This window comes from Pelobates fuscus, chromosome 6 (assembly GCF_036172605.1).
Source record: "Pelobates fuscus isolate aPelFus1 chromosome 6, aPelFus1.pri, whole genome shotgun sequence".
Lineage (NCBI taxonomy): Eukaryota > Metazoa > Chordata > Amphibia > Anura > Pelobatidae > Pelobates > Pelobates fuscus.
In genome coordinates this window covers 54,157,244-54,174,048 of record NC_086322.1, presented here as the reverse complement: position 1 = coordinate 54,174,048, position 16,805 = coordinate 54,157,244, and the positions used below count along the sequence as shown (strand labels likewise).

The window sequence follows — 16,805 nt, the reverse complement described above, 5'->3', positions numbered from 1 at the left end:
AATTCAAAGTGATTTTTAAATCTAAGGCCAAATTAGCTAAAATAAAAGCATAGCTGGTTTCAAGAATTTCTCAGTTTGACATTAAATTAGGAAATCACTTTCACTGCACCTTTGAATAACCCTGATTGTTTCATTTCTCCTCTGCATGCTTTCTCAATGTTGACTGCCAAGTGCAATGGACAGGCTTTATAACAATGATTGACAGGGAGCCAAGAAGGAGGCTCACAGAGAGGTGGGGGTTTCTACATTTAATTTTATTTTTCAACTCTCACAACTACGCATTTCTCAAATATAAAAACAAGTAAAAATACTATTAAAAATTCTGGGAAGTTACAATTCCTCTTTAACTTTGCTCTTCTGTATCTGACACCATGCTACTTGATAATTGCCCTGATTTATGATCTGTAAGACCATTCCGTGCCACTTTATGCAGTCGTCAAATTCTTCGAAGCCATTTACTGACCTCCTAATTCAGCGATGCACAGTGGTTTCATTCCAAGTCTGGCTCAGATCCATGCAATGATTATGATGAAGTGAGCCAAGAAAGGCAAACCATACGGACCTGCAAATATATCATGTATGCAAATATGCAAATATGTTATCATGTAAAAAACAAAAAAAAACAAATGTGCATTTGAATTAAACGTGTGTACAGGAGAAAACCAAAACAACACAAGTCACAGTCCAAATGCCTGCTACATTTCGTGAAATGATACATGTTGCACAGCTAATTTTATGATTAACAAGATATTGTCTGTCTCTCATTAAATTGCTATTATGCATACTGATCTGAATATTAGATTTACACATTGTTGCAATTAGTTTAAAGAAGTGAAGGAGTCACGGAATGAACTGAAATGCAATTGCTAATCGATGGAAAACCATTTTTTTTATAATAAATTCATTTTCTTGTTTTTGTTGTAAAAATCTATACACACCGAGATTTATAAACTGCCCTGAGGTTATCTGAGGTCTGTTTGAGGACCGAGGTGCTTAGAAAGCAATTGTTAACATTTCAAGAGACTACTTCTACTAACAGTAACGTAGAAACTTTCAAATTCCAGCAAGTATTTTTAGTTTTCTGTGAATGGGTCTGCACAGGGAGGTAGATACACCAGGGTTATCAGTATAGTAAATCGAGTCACCAACTCCCTTTGCTTAGCAGTGTTCTTTGTTGCAAGTCAAACCTTTATATAATGAAGTCAAGTGGACTGTTGTCTGCATTGTAACCCTTTCTCCATGATGGGATCAGCTGGCGCTGTATGGTGCTTGGAGTGTTCCTTTAAGTTACTTTTATTTATCCTTTCAATGAAGACTATTATTAATTTTTCAAATCTCTCCCTACTCATTTTACAATGATACTAATTAATACAAATTACACCTAGCTTACTCGTCTGCATTTCTCTAGAAGACTGCACACAGCATGAAGCAGCAATGCTGTACAGATTTGCCACCAAAGTCTTATGACTTTTATTAGATCAGATAAAATCAGAGGACCAATTCTCCTGCATCCTTGACTCATAGCCACTACAATAAGCTACACTTTTTGTGTGTTGTTTTAGATATTTTTATTTAGTTTTTGGCATGGATAAGTAACCACAGGCACAGAGAGAGAGACTGCATGAGAACCTAAAGATACAATACGAGGACTGGTGTATACATCATTCTCTTTAAAATATTCAGTATCGTTGAGGGGTAAAAAAATAGCAAAATTATTTTATGCAAAGGGAGAAAGATGAAGGTGATTTGTTTTTCACACATATTTGAAAGATGTTTGCAAAGGGAAACCTAATCTAAGCTGTATCCTGCAAAGCTCATTTTTAGATTACATTTTTCAGTTTTATGAATGTCTGCATATTCCAGTCTTCAAAGTAAATAATCAAAAATATATAAGTTTCAGGTAAAATTCTGATTCTTTATCACTTCCTTCCTTGAACGAAGTGTACTGTTACTATTAAGCAGGTTATACCTTCCCATGCTCCTACCTGCGCAGTAGATAGAAATCCCCATCCCATGGAATCCAGCCTGTAAAATAATAGGGGGAAGACATTGGATGGGGGACTTTAAATAAAAATGCTTATTCCCCCACCAGCCACTGGTGCCAAGGTCCCATAGCTAAATAACAAAGAGGAGGAACATCAGGTGGGCGACTTTAAAATAAACAATGGTTACTGTCCACCCCCTGCTCCCACCCATGGCCAGTGGTTGGGGGCTATTTTAAAAAGAAATGTAGGGGCACCTTAATGCCCCCTGCTGCCTGCCCACATCAGTGACCATCAGTTGGGGGCTCTATTTTATAAACCTAGTGCTCTCCTCCCAGCCAGCCATTGGCAGAGGATGGGCGCTCTCATTATCTATATGTTCCATCATCTACACTTGCCTACATTTAGAACTACTTTACAAAGGACATAAGGTTATCCACCGAGACTCAAGAAATGAAGATTTCACCTACAGCAACAGAAAGGGGAAAGACGTCTTGAGTAAAGCCCTCATAAATAATTTCTGCATAAACTATTAGGGTAAATGAGAATTGTCAGGAATTTAAAGTGAATTACAAATTCTAAAGCACAAAAAAAGATGAACTGAAAGTATGCCTATAATTTTTTCCTATTAAATTACTTTGGCTTAAATTAGTAAATAAGCCTGTATGAACGCCCTCTGTGTTCTGTTGTACTAGAAAAATGGCCATCATTTTTTGAAGTCATCTGTGAAATTTGATAGCACAATCTCTCTAGGCAGTGTTTTTTTAAAATTGAATTGTTCTTAACATAAAACCCATTTTTCAGATCTTGTTCGATTATTTATTTATTTATTGTCTTCTGCAAGATCAATATATATATATATATATATATATATATATATAACATTTTTAAATAGCGAGATGGTCTTAGCAACATTTTGGTTGTACTATATGCTCAAAATGTGTTCGATAATGAATTTACTGACGAGACACTTACATTAGCAATCATCATCACACAAAGTTATACTCACTATAGGTAGGCAGTGATCACAGTTACTATACTTTAGTCAATATATCTGTATGTGTTTCCATAAAAGCTTTATTCGGGTTTAGACAAAACATTCCAGAACATGAGGAGGAAAAAATGAACACAGCACAGTTAATGAAATGTTTGGCAACGAGACAGAAACCCATTGAGCCCCATCCCTTAACCCATTAACCCTCTGTGGCCACAAGACCTTGCAAGGAAATTGCAGAGAAGTGCATCTCAAAGGGTTAAATGAGATGTTATATAATACATTATGCACATTACTCCTACAATGCTATCTACATACAACAGCGAGCAATCAATATACATAATACAAAAAAATGGCAATAGGGACAAATATTTATGACTATCCCCATTTCATTTTTTCACACTTCTACACTCAAAATCTTTTAAAAGAAATAGTAAAAAAAAAAAAAGTCTAAAAGAATAAAATATAAATAAGCATATATGTGAAATTATAGAATTTGTGTTTCACCTGCTGTCAGCTTTCTCCATAGTGTCAAAGGCAAAGAGTTACAAAAAAGGGGGGGGGGATATTGCACAGTACTGAGTTGCATTGATAACTTATGGTTCCTATGAGGTGATTGTCATCATGAATTGATTTTTTTTAGAAAGATCACCTTAGAGGGAACATTACATGACCAAGCGCTACGGAATATGTTGGCGCTATATAAATGGCAATAATGATAACAATAATAATAATAATGACCACACGAATAACAAAAATGTAAACCACTCACAGCAGGATGAAATCCGCTACGAGGGGATTTGAAGGGATTAATTGCTTTAGTGACAGCTCACTTTTTTTATTAGTTCATAAAACAAAGCTTCGATTTTACAGTTTTATGTATTTCATTGTTTAGCACTCACATACCCAAACCTGCACTGTTGCTTATTCCTTGTTTTAAGATAAACATCTTTTTAAACATAACATTCCACATGTAATATAAATCATGTATAATCCCTCTAACTATTTTATAATCGTATAAGAAATTACATTCCATCACATGCAAAATGAGTACACAGTTGTTTTGTTACATGTTGAATTTCCGTTTAAATATTTTATACTTAGAAATACCAAAAAGTTGTCAATACTGCCGAGGTCAAAATAAAGAAACAAGTGTGCCAAATATCCTTATAAATCCTTTACATAAATGCCCCAGAGTAGGGTATTAACCCGTTGAGGGCCAACAAGTGTGAATGAGTGAGGTCATTGACTCTGGCTCCCAAGGTATTAAAAAACACAGTAAAACATATATTTATATATACACATTTCTACAAGTGAAAACAACAATGTCCTATGTGTGTAAGACCGTAAAACTGAAGAGGTATGTTATAATTTATGATATAAAAATGATACGCAAATAAAATTAAATAATGCTTGACAAAATAAATAAATAGTCTGTCTTAGATATGTATACAAATCAATATAGCAACAGTAAAGGAAGTATGATTACTTTAAAGCAAGTATCTGCAGGTCATTTAAATGAATATTTTGCTTCGTTGGGCATTTACGTCAAACCACAGTTTTCTAGTAGGGAATATTAGTTTTGGAATGACCCCTCTATTGACACATTGCATGCAATTCCTTTTCTACCATCAAGTGAAAACCAGGGTTATGGAACTGAAGTCAATGAGCACTAAATGCCAGCACCTGTGACCTTTGGGATGTTGGGGGTTGTAATCCAATATCGGGCCATAATTACATTAAATCCAACCCTTTGCAGAATGACCTTAGACACCCTGTCCATAAAATTTTAAGTAAATTTTTTTAAAAAAAGTTTATGGGTGGTGCATTTGTGGAGAGTAAAAAAAAATTTATTTTTTTTTTAGGAAAAAGGTAGATCATGATTGGATGATCTTTGAAGTTATCACTTAGCAACATCCAATGAATTTGCACAGTACCCCTCATAAAACAGTCCTCCGGGCTAGGTTCACATGCTGAGACCACATTGCTAAGTGCAGCCCTGGTCTAACCGCAGCTATGGAAACCTCTGTTGCTCATCCTTCATGATGACTTAACTTTCGGCTACAAAGTATATTATACTGGGTGATGAAGATATGAATTATAGTCCTACAACAACTGGGAGCTGCAGTTATCCCAGCCTGATGTCACGTCAATCATCAGCCTATGAGGTACACATACTTCAGATCACATACTGAGTAATTGCAACCTATTTGGCCCATATCCCGCAGATGGGCCACCAATGCATAACTATGCAAGTAATTGTGGAGCACACTGCTGGTATCACGTTTACTGTTCACTGCACCCCAAACCAGGATGTATGGAGTTCCTCTTTCCATTCACATCATGGCTGTGAGCCCTTTTTCTTCTGTTCAAGCTCTTGAAGGCGTTCCTCTCTGGACTGAGCATGCTGGGAGCCCACTTTGTGTGCGGTCTCTGTCGCAGCAATGTCTATTTGGGCATATCTCGTGGAGCCGCTACCTGTAAACCAAGAAAATAAAGATTTTAGCACGTTCTGTATTCAATTAAAATAAATAAAAAATTGCGCATGAATAATAGGCGATTGGAGGCCAGGAAGTGAGGGCCTTTCGAGACACATGGTTTTGGTCAAAAAGCTTAAAAATTGTTTGAGTACGAATTGGGAGAGAGTACCCATGGCCTAATGGCACCATTACCACTGCATTAGCATGCGTTTCAGTATTAATACAGCCACTCATGAATTTTCTTTTCTTATCCTGCCTTTCCATAATTATAAAGGGCATAGTTTCCTCTGCTCTACCCAATGTTATACACTCTGTCTGGTTAATTGAAAAGTTTATACATACATTTTCACTGTTTACTAAGGTATTTTTTATTCATTGATCATATTAGATGGAATTAATTTATATTGGAATCATCTCGATTTTCATAGCCATGACAAATTCATTTACAAATGACCTTAATTAAATTTACAGCTTTTTCTATTTTTCTAAATAAATGAGACTGTGATTTCTTTTATCAGGTGGTGCTAGATGGAGAACCCCAATGTATAAAGAGCACACCGCAAATGTAAAGATTTTATCTCCAGACTCTGTAGGTTAAATTCTTTTGATACCAGAATTATAAGCAGATGAAATGACACTCAAAATATTGAAATAAACTAAATCGAAATATATTCATTATCGCAGTATTATATTGACAATGGCGTTTTATCATTTTCTCGTTAACATAAAAAAATTGCAATTGAGTATAAATACATTCAGAACCCAAACCAGTACATTGGAATTATACTATTATATCTATCTATCTATCTATCTATCTATTAACAGCGCTGCATGAACGCCTAGCAGCACAAATGAACCAGCTATTAGCAACAGGCTCCCACCCTGACTAGCTAACACAAGGCAGAACAATGCTGATTATGAAGGACTCTCCCAAGGTAACAACACCAAGGTTTGACTACCGACCAATAACCTGCCGCCCCACAACATGGAAACTCCTGTTATGCCCTGTCAGCCTCCAAGATCCAAGGGCATATGAGTCAATATATGAGAAGAGGATTGGAAACAACACCAGAGGATCAAAACACCAACTACTGGTAGATCATTCAGTCACAAGGGATTCTAAGACCAGACAGGCCAATCTGTGCATGGCCTGGATTGTCTACAAGAAAGCCTATGACACAATGCCACACACATGGATATTGGAATGCTTGGCTCTCTACAAGGTCAGCAAGAGAATAAGAGCCTTCATCAAGAACTCGATGGGCAAGGGGAAAACAATTCCAGGACAATAACTCAAGTGAACATATACCAAGGTGATGAGCTATCCCCAATGCTGTCCTGCATAGGCCTCAACCCCCTTAGCCAGATCATCAAGAAGAGTGGGTACGGATACAGGTTCAAGAGTGGAGCTACCATCAGCCACCTACTCTACATGGACGACATCAATGCCAAGACATGTATGCCAAGAATGAGCGGGATATTGACTCACTGATTCACCCAACTAGGATATACAGCAAGGACATCGGAATGTCGATCGGTCTAGAGAAGTGGATAGATAATAGCAGTTGAAATTCCAGAAGGCCAAATAGAAGATGTAGAGAACAGCTACAAGTACCTGGGGGTACCACAAACGCATGGCAACCATGAGGAAGAGGCAAGGAGGATAGCAACATCCAAGTACCTTCAAAGAGTCAGACAGGTCCTGAAGTCCCAGCTCAATGGTAAGAACAAGATCCAAGTCATGAACACATATGCCCTACGGTCATCAGGTATCCAGCTGGAAAAATAACCTGGCCAAGAGAAGAACTGGTCACCATGGATGTCAAGACCAGAAAACTACTAACTATGAATGGAGGATTCCACCCAAAATCCAGCACCCAGAGACTGTACACCTGCCGGAAGGAAGGAAGGAGGTTGGGACCTTATGAGTGTGAAGGCCACAGTCTTGGATGAAACACAGAGCATCCACAAGTACATCATGAAGATGGCTCCCAAAGATGAACTGCTAAGGGAATGCATGAGACTTCCACAGATAGAGGATGCATAAAAAGAGGAGGTTCCTTGGCAAGACAAGCTTCTCCATGGGGTGTACCACCGGCATATAAAGGATGTGGCACACATGACAAAATCCTACCAGTGGTTGGAAAAGGCAGGACTGAAAGACAGCACTGAGACACTAATCCTAGCAGCACAGGAACAGGCATTCAGCACCAGATCAATAGAAGCTGAAGTCTACCACACCAGGCAATACCCAAGGTGCAGACTGTGCAAAGAGGCCTCTGAGACAGTCCAGCACCTAGTAGCCAGATGCAAGATGTTAGCAGGAACAGCATACACAGAGAGACACAACCAAGTTGTTGGGATTGTGTACTGAAACATCTGCACAGAATATGGATTGGACCTGCCTAAGTCCAGATGAGAGATACCACAAAGGGTAGTCGAGAATGACAGGGTTAAGATCCTGTGGGATTTCAAGATTCAGATAGACAAGCAAGTGCTGGCCAACCCACCTAACATCGTGGTGGTAGTCAAGGAACGAAAGACTGCAGTCATGGTGGATGTGGCAATACCCAGTGACTATAACATCAGGAAGAAGGAACATGAAAAGATGGAGACATACCAAGGACTAAAAGAAGAACTAGAAAGGATGTGGAAAGTGAAGGCAGTAGTAGTCCCAGTTGCGATAGGAGCACTCGGGCTGTGACTCCCAAGTTGGGGGAGTGGCTTCAACAGATTCCTAGTGGGACATCTGAGATCGCTGTCCAGAAGAGTGCAGTTCTAGCACTTCTAGGAACAGGTAAGATACTGCACAGAACCCTCAAACTCCTAGGCCTCTAGTAGAGTACCCGGGAATGAGGAATAAACATACCTTTGGACTGGCAGTCTAGGACCAATGTATAAAACTGGCTCTCTATCCAGCAACAAATGTACTTAATGGGATTCTAAAGTGTTTGGAATACAAATATGTATTCCTAACACTATAGTGCTCTCTGTCTTACTCCCTCCCCCTCCCCCACCCATCATTCCCCTCTCCAGTGGAACATAAATGGTTAAAACCCCTTTATTTACTCACCTGATTCCAGTGCCTATCTCCCTTAGTTCTGGGTCACTGTTCCACCTCCTCCAACTTCATCTGACGGGGGACCTAATGCACATGCACAGTAAGCGTAGCAAGTGCATTAGGCCATCCGCATATGAAAGCTTTGTCTCTATGCTTTCCTATGGGGATTTCACCAACGCTGGATGTCCTCGTCCAGCATCGCTTAAGGGACCCAGAGTCCAGTAAATGGCTGTCCACCCTGTGGCAGTTTTAATACTGCAATGTATTGCAAGCTTTGCAGTTTCTCATAAACTGCAATGTTTTACATTGCACGACAAAGGGGGAAGGGGGCATTGCACCCAGATCACTTCAGGGACCTGAAGTGGTCTGGGTGCCTATGGTGTTAGTTTACCTTTCAGTTGGTTGAATGTTTCGGTTTAACATAAAAATCTTTCATCATGACCTGACATAGTTAGAGGCAGAGACAGAGAGAAGTAGAAATAGAAGAAAACATCACGGTATGGACTAAAAGGTATGGTTATGAAACAAACTAAATTGACATATCAATTTAAAGGAATCCTATAGTGGCAGGAAAACCAAGTCATTTTCCTGGCACTATAGTGTTAATAGGGCCCCCTCCCGCGGGGCTGAAGGTGTTAACCTGAATCCAGCATCGATGTCCCTAGGCTCTGGGTCAGGCTCTGCCCACGCTCCTTCTCTGCCGACGTCAGCTGGCGGGGGAGACCTAATGCGCACATGGCCATGGCCGCGCGCGCATTAAACCTCCCCATAGGAAAGCATTATTCAATGCTTTCCTATGGGGAAAATCTGATGCTGAAGGTCTGTAAGGACATCCAGCATCAGATAACGGACCGGATGTCAGTTTGTATTCCGGAAGCCCTCTAGTGGCTATCTGTTTTACATTGCAGCACTAAGTACAAAAGGGTCACAGAACCCAGACTACTTAAATTAGCTGAGGTGGTCTGGGTGCCTACAGTGTCCCTTTAATTCACCAGCAATAAACCAGTATAACACAATAAAGCAGTATAACACAATAAAGCAGTATAACACAATAAAGCAGCGTTACATGGTAAAGGCTAACACGGGCAATAATTGTTCAGAAAGTTTTTTTGTTTTTTTTTTGAATTCTTTATTTTTGCGTGCATGTGATTAACAATGTTGTTAACTAAGCCACAACAGCTCAGGTTCTCGGTTTCCAACATACAATAACATATGGCAAATATGACAGTGCACAGTTTTAGGAATTATAATACGAACTTTTCAATGGTATAATACAGTGGGATTTTCACAGGTTTGTAAATCGCTAGCTAAGGCCATAATGTAATGTTACATTTACACCTAGGCTATAACAAGTGTATTTGTTATGATTAACCGGGGATGCAGCGTACAGGATATTGCTTATTACAGGTGTCTGAGGATTTTAAAACAATAGGTTACCCAGTTCTTCGCATTATAGTGTGCATATAATCGGTTAGCTCTGTTTAAGTGCTCGGTGATGTTGCGCCTGTGGTAAGTGCCTACAGAGTCCACGAGAGCGTCGTGTCTGAGGGCCAGTGGGGAGCGTGTGGGAATGGTATCTTTGTGGGTGTACTCTGGTCTGTAGGAGTGTGTATATGCACGTATTGTGCTCGCGTTTATTGTTTCCTGGTGTGCTCGTCTAAACATAGGCTATCAGAAGCCTTTAATAGAGTGTCATCGTTTTGTGTGCCAGGTTGTGAAGTAAGGCGCTGTGTCCCGCTAGTTAGCGTTTATGTGAGAAGCCGCTGGGGTCTGAAATGCTCTGAATCTACTCTCCCTTCGGTTTACTCAAATTGTGCGGTTCCTGAGGCTGTATGTAGGCTAGGCTGGCTATGCGTTATATACGGGGCACTTTTTGCTTGCCTAAAAAACAAAGAATAACCCGTAGACAACCCGCTGTAACTTAGGGATAGTAATCGAAAAATTAAGGTAAACAATCAATTGCTCGTGCAATGCACGGTAGTGGGGGAGAAAGGGATAACATATATGGTCATGACCTTATCTGCAGCTAGTGTATAGGACATTGTACTCCTTGGCGGTCCTTATAGCGCACGGTTTCAAAGCAATTAACATGAAGTAAATAAGTTAGCCTAAACATAAACCAAACAAAGAAGAAAAAAAGAAAAACATGTATGCAGGCTGTTGGGTCGAACGTGCCTGGAGCATCGTCCAGATTGTCGGTATTAAAGAGTCATAGACCTTAGCGGGGTAAGTTCGGGTCAGGTGTGCCAGAACAGTTAGTGGGATGTCTCCAATCGTGGGGGGTGAACAATTAGGTTCGTCGGCTGTGGTTTAAGATATTGTGAAGCAGTCTCTGTAATTAAAGTCCCTCACCGTGGGGTGAAGTCCCAAAAAAAAGGGAAAGAAAAGAAAAACTCACAGAGGCCTTCAGGTTGTAGCAGGGATGGTGGATGTTCCGGCTTGTCTTCTTGGTACGAATTCGGCCGCGCTTGCATTTTCCCAGCTTGGGGGGTTCGGGTGATTTCCCTTGGGTGCTGGCTGGGGCAGTGTAGTCCGAGGGAGGCCGAGCAGCCGCAAGATCTCCGGTGCCTCCTGCATGCAGTGTAGCTTATGTGTGTTATCGCCCTTTGTTATCAACAGAGTGTGAGCTGGGCCCCAGCGATATTGAACGCGTTGCTCCCGTAGGATTGATGTGAGCTGCTGCAGGGATCTCCTCCAGGCCAACGTAGCCCCCGAAAGGTCCGCATAGAACGTTAAGTTCATGCCCTCGAAAGGGTAGGTCGGCTGGGCCCTAGCCGCTGTCAGGACTGCGGTTCTGTCCCTCTGGGTTTGAAACTGCAGGATGATATCCCGGGTGGCCGATTCAGGGGCCTTAGCCGGTTTTGGTGTTCAGAAAGTTATACAACATTTGTAGTAGCAATGCTAAAGATTATATCACTATGATGGGTCTATTCAATAATCTGTCATTCTGCTTGGCTCTCTAACTATTATTTATATATTATTTAAGGTGCCTCTGATGTTCTCTTCCTGTACTATCAGTTGATTTCTAACTGAACTGAGCTGGATAATTCTCTGCTATTTTTTTAAATGGATCTCATTACTGCAGAGAGAAACGGTAAATACTGTAACTCAGCCAAATCGCAATTGAATTGCAGTCATATATCCCTCCTAGAAGAAAAAGAAAGATGCTCCTATGACAAAAGTAAGGGACGATGGGATTATTATTTATTTTTTTCTCACGTGTTTAGTAGGAGTTTGTAACAATACAATACAAATTTGATTACATTTGTCCACTTTTGTTTGTTTGATTTTTTTGTTTGCTTTAAGTTGATGGGACTTAGAGTCGAATTATCATTGATAGTGTTCATGGGGTTGACTATAGCATCAAAATAGCTTAATTGAAATTAGCGCTACGGGTGCAATGCCCCTGAACTTTATAAGGAGAATCAGTTTAATTGAGGTGTTTGTAAATCGCAGCTAAGTTATATAGAGATCTGGTCAATTTTAACAAACAACCAAATAACTGCCGAAAGGAAGAGAAATTGGATTGAAATATCTGAATATGCCTTTTATATTTAGCCAAATGGCTTACATTCAAATAAACCAGCCACATTATGGCAACAGTTATCATTTACAATAGACACCTGAGAATTTTGCCTTTTGAATAGCCGATAACTAAGTAATGGCACTCAAAAGACAATGTAGTGTGGGACACTTCAAATATTAATTACTTCTTATCATCCATTACAATCTCTAGGTAATTTGTAATCTGGGGAAAAGTTCAGAAAATGGAGTACTCAGCAGGAACATTCCACTGGTTTCCACGGTAACTGCTTCCATTTCAAAGCTATTTTCTCTTTCAAAATAAACTCACAATAAGTCTGTATTTAATTACTGAATTTGTCTTCTTTAGTTACATTGTATTCAAATCCGTATAGAGTTTCTTATTACTAATTATGGTCTAACACCTACAAGAGACATTCATTACCACAAGGAAGAAATGTATCTCGTGTCGATGGCTATAGCAGATTTACCATCATTATTGTATTTCTGTGTTACAGCCTTTTATTAAAAGTGAATATTGTTCATTGTCATGCATAGCATGTGTCATCTGTGTGTGTGTGTCATCTCTTTTTAGTCTTCATTAAAACGAAATAATGTTTACCCTTGTATATGTTAGACAAAAGATATAAAGACGTCATTTACCAGGGTAGCACGGTAGTTATAGTGTATTGATGACTGAGCATGGCATCAAACATGTTTGTGGACTACATTTCCATGATGCTCAGTTAGCCATCCCTGTTATATTCATATCTGGAATCCAGATGAATAAACATGTGCTCTGTCACAGAGCACACGTTTATTCTTCTGGTTTTAAGATAAGAATATAATAAAATAAATTAATACATTCAAAAAGTTTATGAGACCAGCAGACAATTGTGATAATACGTAAAGTGCATAGAAACCTTATTAAAGTAATATACATGAATTATTCTTCCAATTAATAGTTGCTTGATGTTTTATGCCGTAGAAAAGATTGGTTATAGGGGCATTATAGTCACCAGAACCTCTACAACTTAATGTTATTGTTCTGGTGTCTATCGCCTGTCCCTGCTGGCTTTTCAATGTAAACGCTGCTTTTTTAGAGAAAAGGCAGTGTTTACATTGATATCTTGTAACACCTCTAGTGGCAGTCACTCAGACAGCAGTCATTCTGCATGAGAGGGCTAAACATTCCCCAAAGAGATGCATAGATACAATAGTGTCAGGAATACGTATTTGTATTCCTGACACTATAGTGTTCCATTAATGTACAGAAACCTATCTGCTCATCCTTTCTAAAAGTATTTCTTCAAGATAAAATAAAAAGAGCAAACCAACACATCTACTCAAAGTACTTATTTTTCTTAAATACATTCGTTCTACTTTAAAGTTCTACCACAATACCTTTAAAAACAGTACTATGTTATTTTATTAACACAAAACTTGGAGGAGTTTATAAAATCCTTTTTGATACTTTATTGAATCAACTAACTTTGTTTTTTTTTGTTTTTTTTTTGTATAGTCCATGTTATATGGGAGCATTGGGCCAAATGTTATTCATAAAGTCTGAGAAATGCTCATCAAAAAAAGTTGGAAAAAATGTTGAGCCTACATACATCTTTCACTAAGGTTCTTGTGCATATTTTGTCTATGTAATGAGAGAATTACATACCATGGATGTTTTCTTCTCTTTGTAGGTCAGTTTATATTCGCCCACCCATCTGTTTTGTTCTCTGTGCTGACAGCTAACAGGCTAGATGGCTCTGTTCCCATTTGAAGGTGTTGAAAATATTATCTAGGAAAAATGTCTTTCGGTATACAGTATACTGGCCAACAGTTTAGGTTATCAAAATGACAATAATTTTTCACCAGGTGTGACCCGACCTTCCACTGTTGATTAATCTGTTGCATTACTGGAGGTAAACTTGCTTAAGGCTCCACTGTTCACGTAATATTAAACATGGTATTTATCTACTTTGGATTCATTGCTTAGTAAAGGACCACTATAGTCACCCAGACCACTTCAGATCAATGAAGTGGTCTGGGTGCCAGGTCCCTCAGGTTTTAACCCTTCACATGTAAACATAGCGGTTTCAGAGAAACTGCTATGTTTACATAGCAGGGTTAATCCAACCTCTTCCTGACATCCGCTAGAGGCGCTTCTGCAACGCTGGAATGCAAAATTTGCATCCAGCATGCAAAAAAGTCTATAGGTAAAGCATTGAGAAATGCTTTCCTATGGACTGTTAGAATGCACGTGCGGCTCTTGCCGTGCATGCGCATTCCGCTCCACTCGGGAGCTGATGTCGGCGGGGGTGGAGAGGTCACCAGCGCCGAGGGAACCCGGCGCTGGATTAAGGTAAGTAACTGAAGGGGTTTTAACCCCTTCAGCGCCAAGGGAGGGGGAACCTGAGGGTGAGGGTCCCCCAAGGATGACATAGTGTCAGGTAAACATTTGTTTTCCTGACACTATAGTGATCCTTTAAGGAACCTTCTGTTCAAACATCTCTCCATATCACTAGTTTGTGGGTGAACTAGTGAAATCAATATTATTACTATCAATTATCAAAAACTATAGCTACATTTTGGACTTCAATGTCACCAAGTTCACACAGAAAATTCTGTGTCATAGGGGGTCCATCTCAACACTGCCGTACCATATCGGTCAATGGCAATCTGGCATGGCCAAATCCTGCAAACTCGTGTAAACGTTTGGCGGGATAAAAAGAAAGTGAACACCTTAAAAATGGTTTGACAAAACCATAGCCTTCTTGCACAAAGAATGAGCTGTAATGGTATTGTGGGGTCCCTTAAAAACCTGAAGTCCTTCAGAGAATTTGGGCCAGTGGAAATTAATGGTTATTTAGAACTCTAATGATAATCATTAACCTAGACTCCGAAGCGGCAAACATTTCCCACAGCGATGGTCTGCTTGATATGCAAAAACACACTCACATATGATGAATGATGTATCTACTCCAACACTCTGACCTCATATGATTTATTAACGTATAAGTGCAATTTCCTTGGCACTTATCACAATGACAAGTTTTAATTGTCATCATTGACTTAGCCAAAGGAGGACATAAATATGTTAAGTGAGTATAAATACACCGTCTATAACTTATAAACCTAATCCATGACCCCCTGATGCCAAGCCCTTAACTTAAATTGTAAAACTAAATCAAACTCCTAATCTATTACCCCTACAGAACCAAAATGTATGCATAGAAATTTGGCATTGTCTTCACATGTAAAGCACATTGTTAAAAGATACCAGCATTTGCAATTTAATACTGAGTTCTATAAGCAGGGCTACATTCCATTACAAGCCTTGAAGGTCCATGGCACAGGGTTAGATATATAACTGCGAGGACTGAATTTTCACTCGCCAATGGCTTGAGGGTGAGTGAAAAATATGAGTCCTGCTTGAGGATATTTCAAGCTCACCTAAAATAAAAAAGAATGCACATCTTAATTTACTCCTTTCTTTGAAGAGAAGATTTTATTATTTCCATCACTGCTTCGTGCATTTTGTCTTTTGAACCTTGGTCACATCACCAGGATTGTCAAGAATGTCAGCAATTTGCTCTCTAAAGTCAGTGTATTCCTCTGATGTTGTAAATTAGCAATGGGTACCGTAATTATTATAGTGATGAGTGAATGATCTGCCGAGACGAGACCAGTGATTGTTACCTCTTATTCCTGTACTAGGTTCTTGAAGTTCTAATGCCGTGTAATGGATCGGTTTCTTTGATGTTGGGCTGATAGGAATATTTACATATGTTGCTGTCTCACTGCGAGGTCGGTCAGAAACCAGTGTCTCGGCTGGATAACCTGCTGCCCCTGCTGACCAGATGAAGCAGACATATTCTAGTTAATTCATAATTATAAAAACAATAAGGCAGCTCCAGGTAAACCCCATGACTGAAGTGTACAACCCTCCAATACGAGTATAGTACCACACCACCAATAAAAAATACAAAAATACAGCAAAACACCTCGGAGGGTACACCACCAGGAATTCCAGCAACCCAACATAATTGTGATTTAACAGGAAACAAACGTGGTTACGTGACTTTAAGTTGGCCAGAAAATAACAGTCTATCAGTCTAGTTGTTGTGGGTATAGGTATATTTTCTAAAAATAAATCCAGGGGCAAAATTTTAAAAGTGAACGTTACCCCAGAGTTGTTCTTTGTAAATATCCTCCTTCAAAAAAAAAAAGGACTGAGAAAGCAGGTCAAAGTCCAAGCGGTGGGCACGAGTCCATGTAGTGAGTACAAACAATTAAAAAACATAATAAATAAGGTAATAGAAAGCTAATGGAAAATAATAGTATACTCAAAAACCAGAGAGAGAGAGAGAGACCCTGAAAAATGTATTAACAAAGATTAGCGCTTTTGTTGGTTTGTATTCAGGGTTATCAAACAATTCAATGTTCAGATGTGCTAGCTTTCTGCATCTCACACCTGAGAATGTTAGTAAATATTGCACAAATTCCTAATGTGTCAGTAGGCTGTTAATGTCAATGCCATCATTGCAGATTTCTAACTTCATTAAGCTTCACGTGTAACGTGTGACATGTGACACGTATATTTTGTACTTAATAATCTGAGATTTGAGCATCAATACATTAATAGCTAGCCTCTATCATTGGTTCATTAATAAATCTCATTAGAAAACAGTGGGAAAGTGGGACTATCTATGGAAAACACATTAGATGCTCCATGTTATATCTAACGAAGATTAAAAGGAATGTTATTC

General features: G+C 39.2%; 1 protein-coding gene across 2 annotated transcripts in view; it reads right to left on the bottom strand.

The window, feature by feature from the left end:
- Positions 1-4,039: 4,039 nt before the first annotated feature.
- DOK7 (docking protein 7) overlaps positions 4,040-16,805 on the bottom strand; it is a 122,845-nt gene continuing 110,079 nt past the window's right edge. Inside the window, exons 10-11 of one of the 2 annotated variants that reach the window (XM_063457727.1) lie at positions 15,736-15,888; positions 4,040-5,454 (exon numbers count right to left, since the gene is read on the bottom strand). In XM_063457727.1, coding sequence (XP_063313797.1) covers positions 5,318-5,454; positions 15,736-15,888 — 290 coding nt within the window. In that variant the 3' untranslated portion in view covers positions 4,040-5,317. The remainder of the gene's footprint in view (positions 5,455-15,735; positions 15,889-16,805) is intronic. The other variant, XM_063457728.1, reaches the window with a different exon arrangement.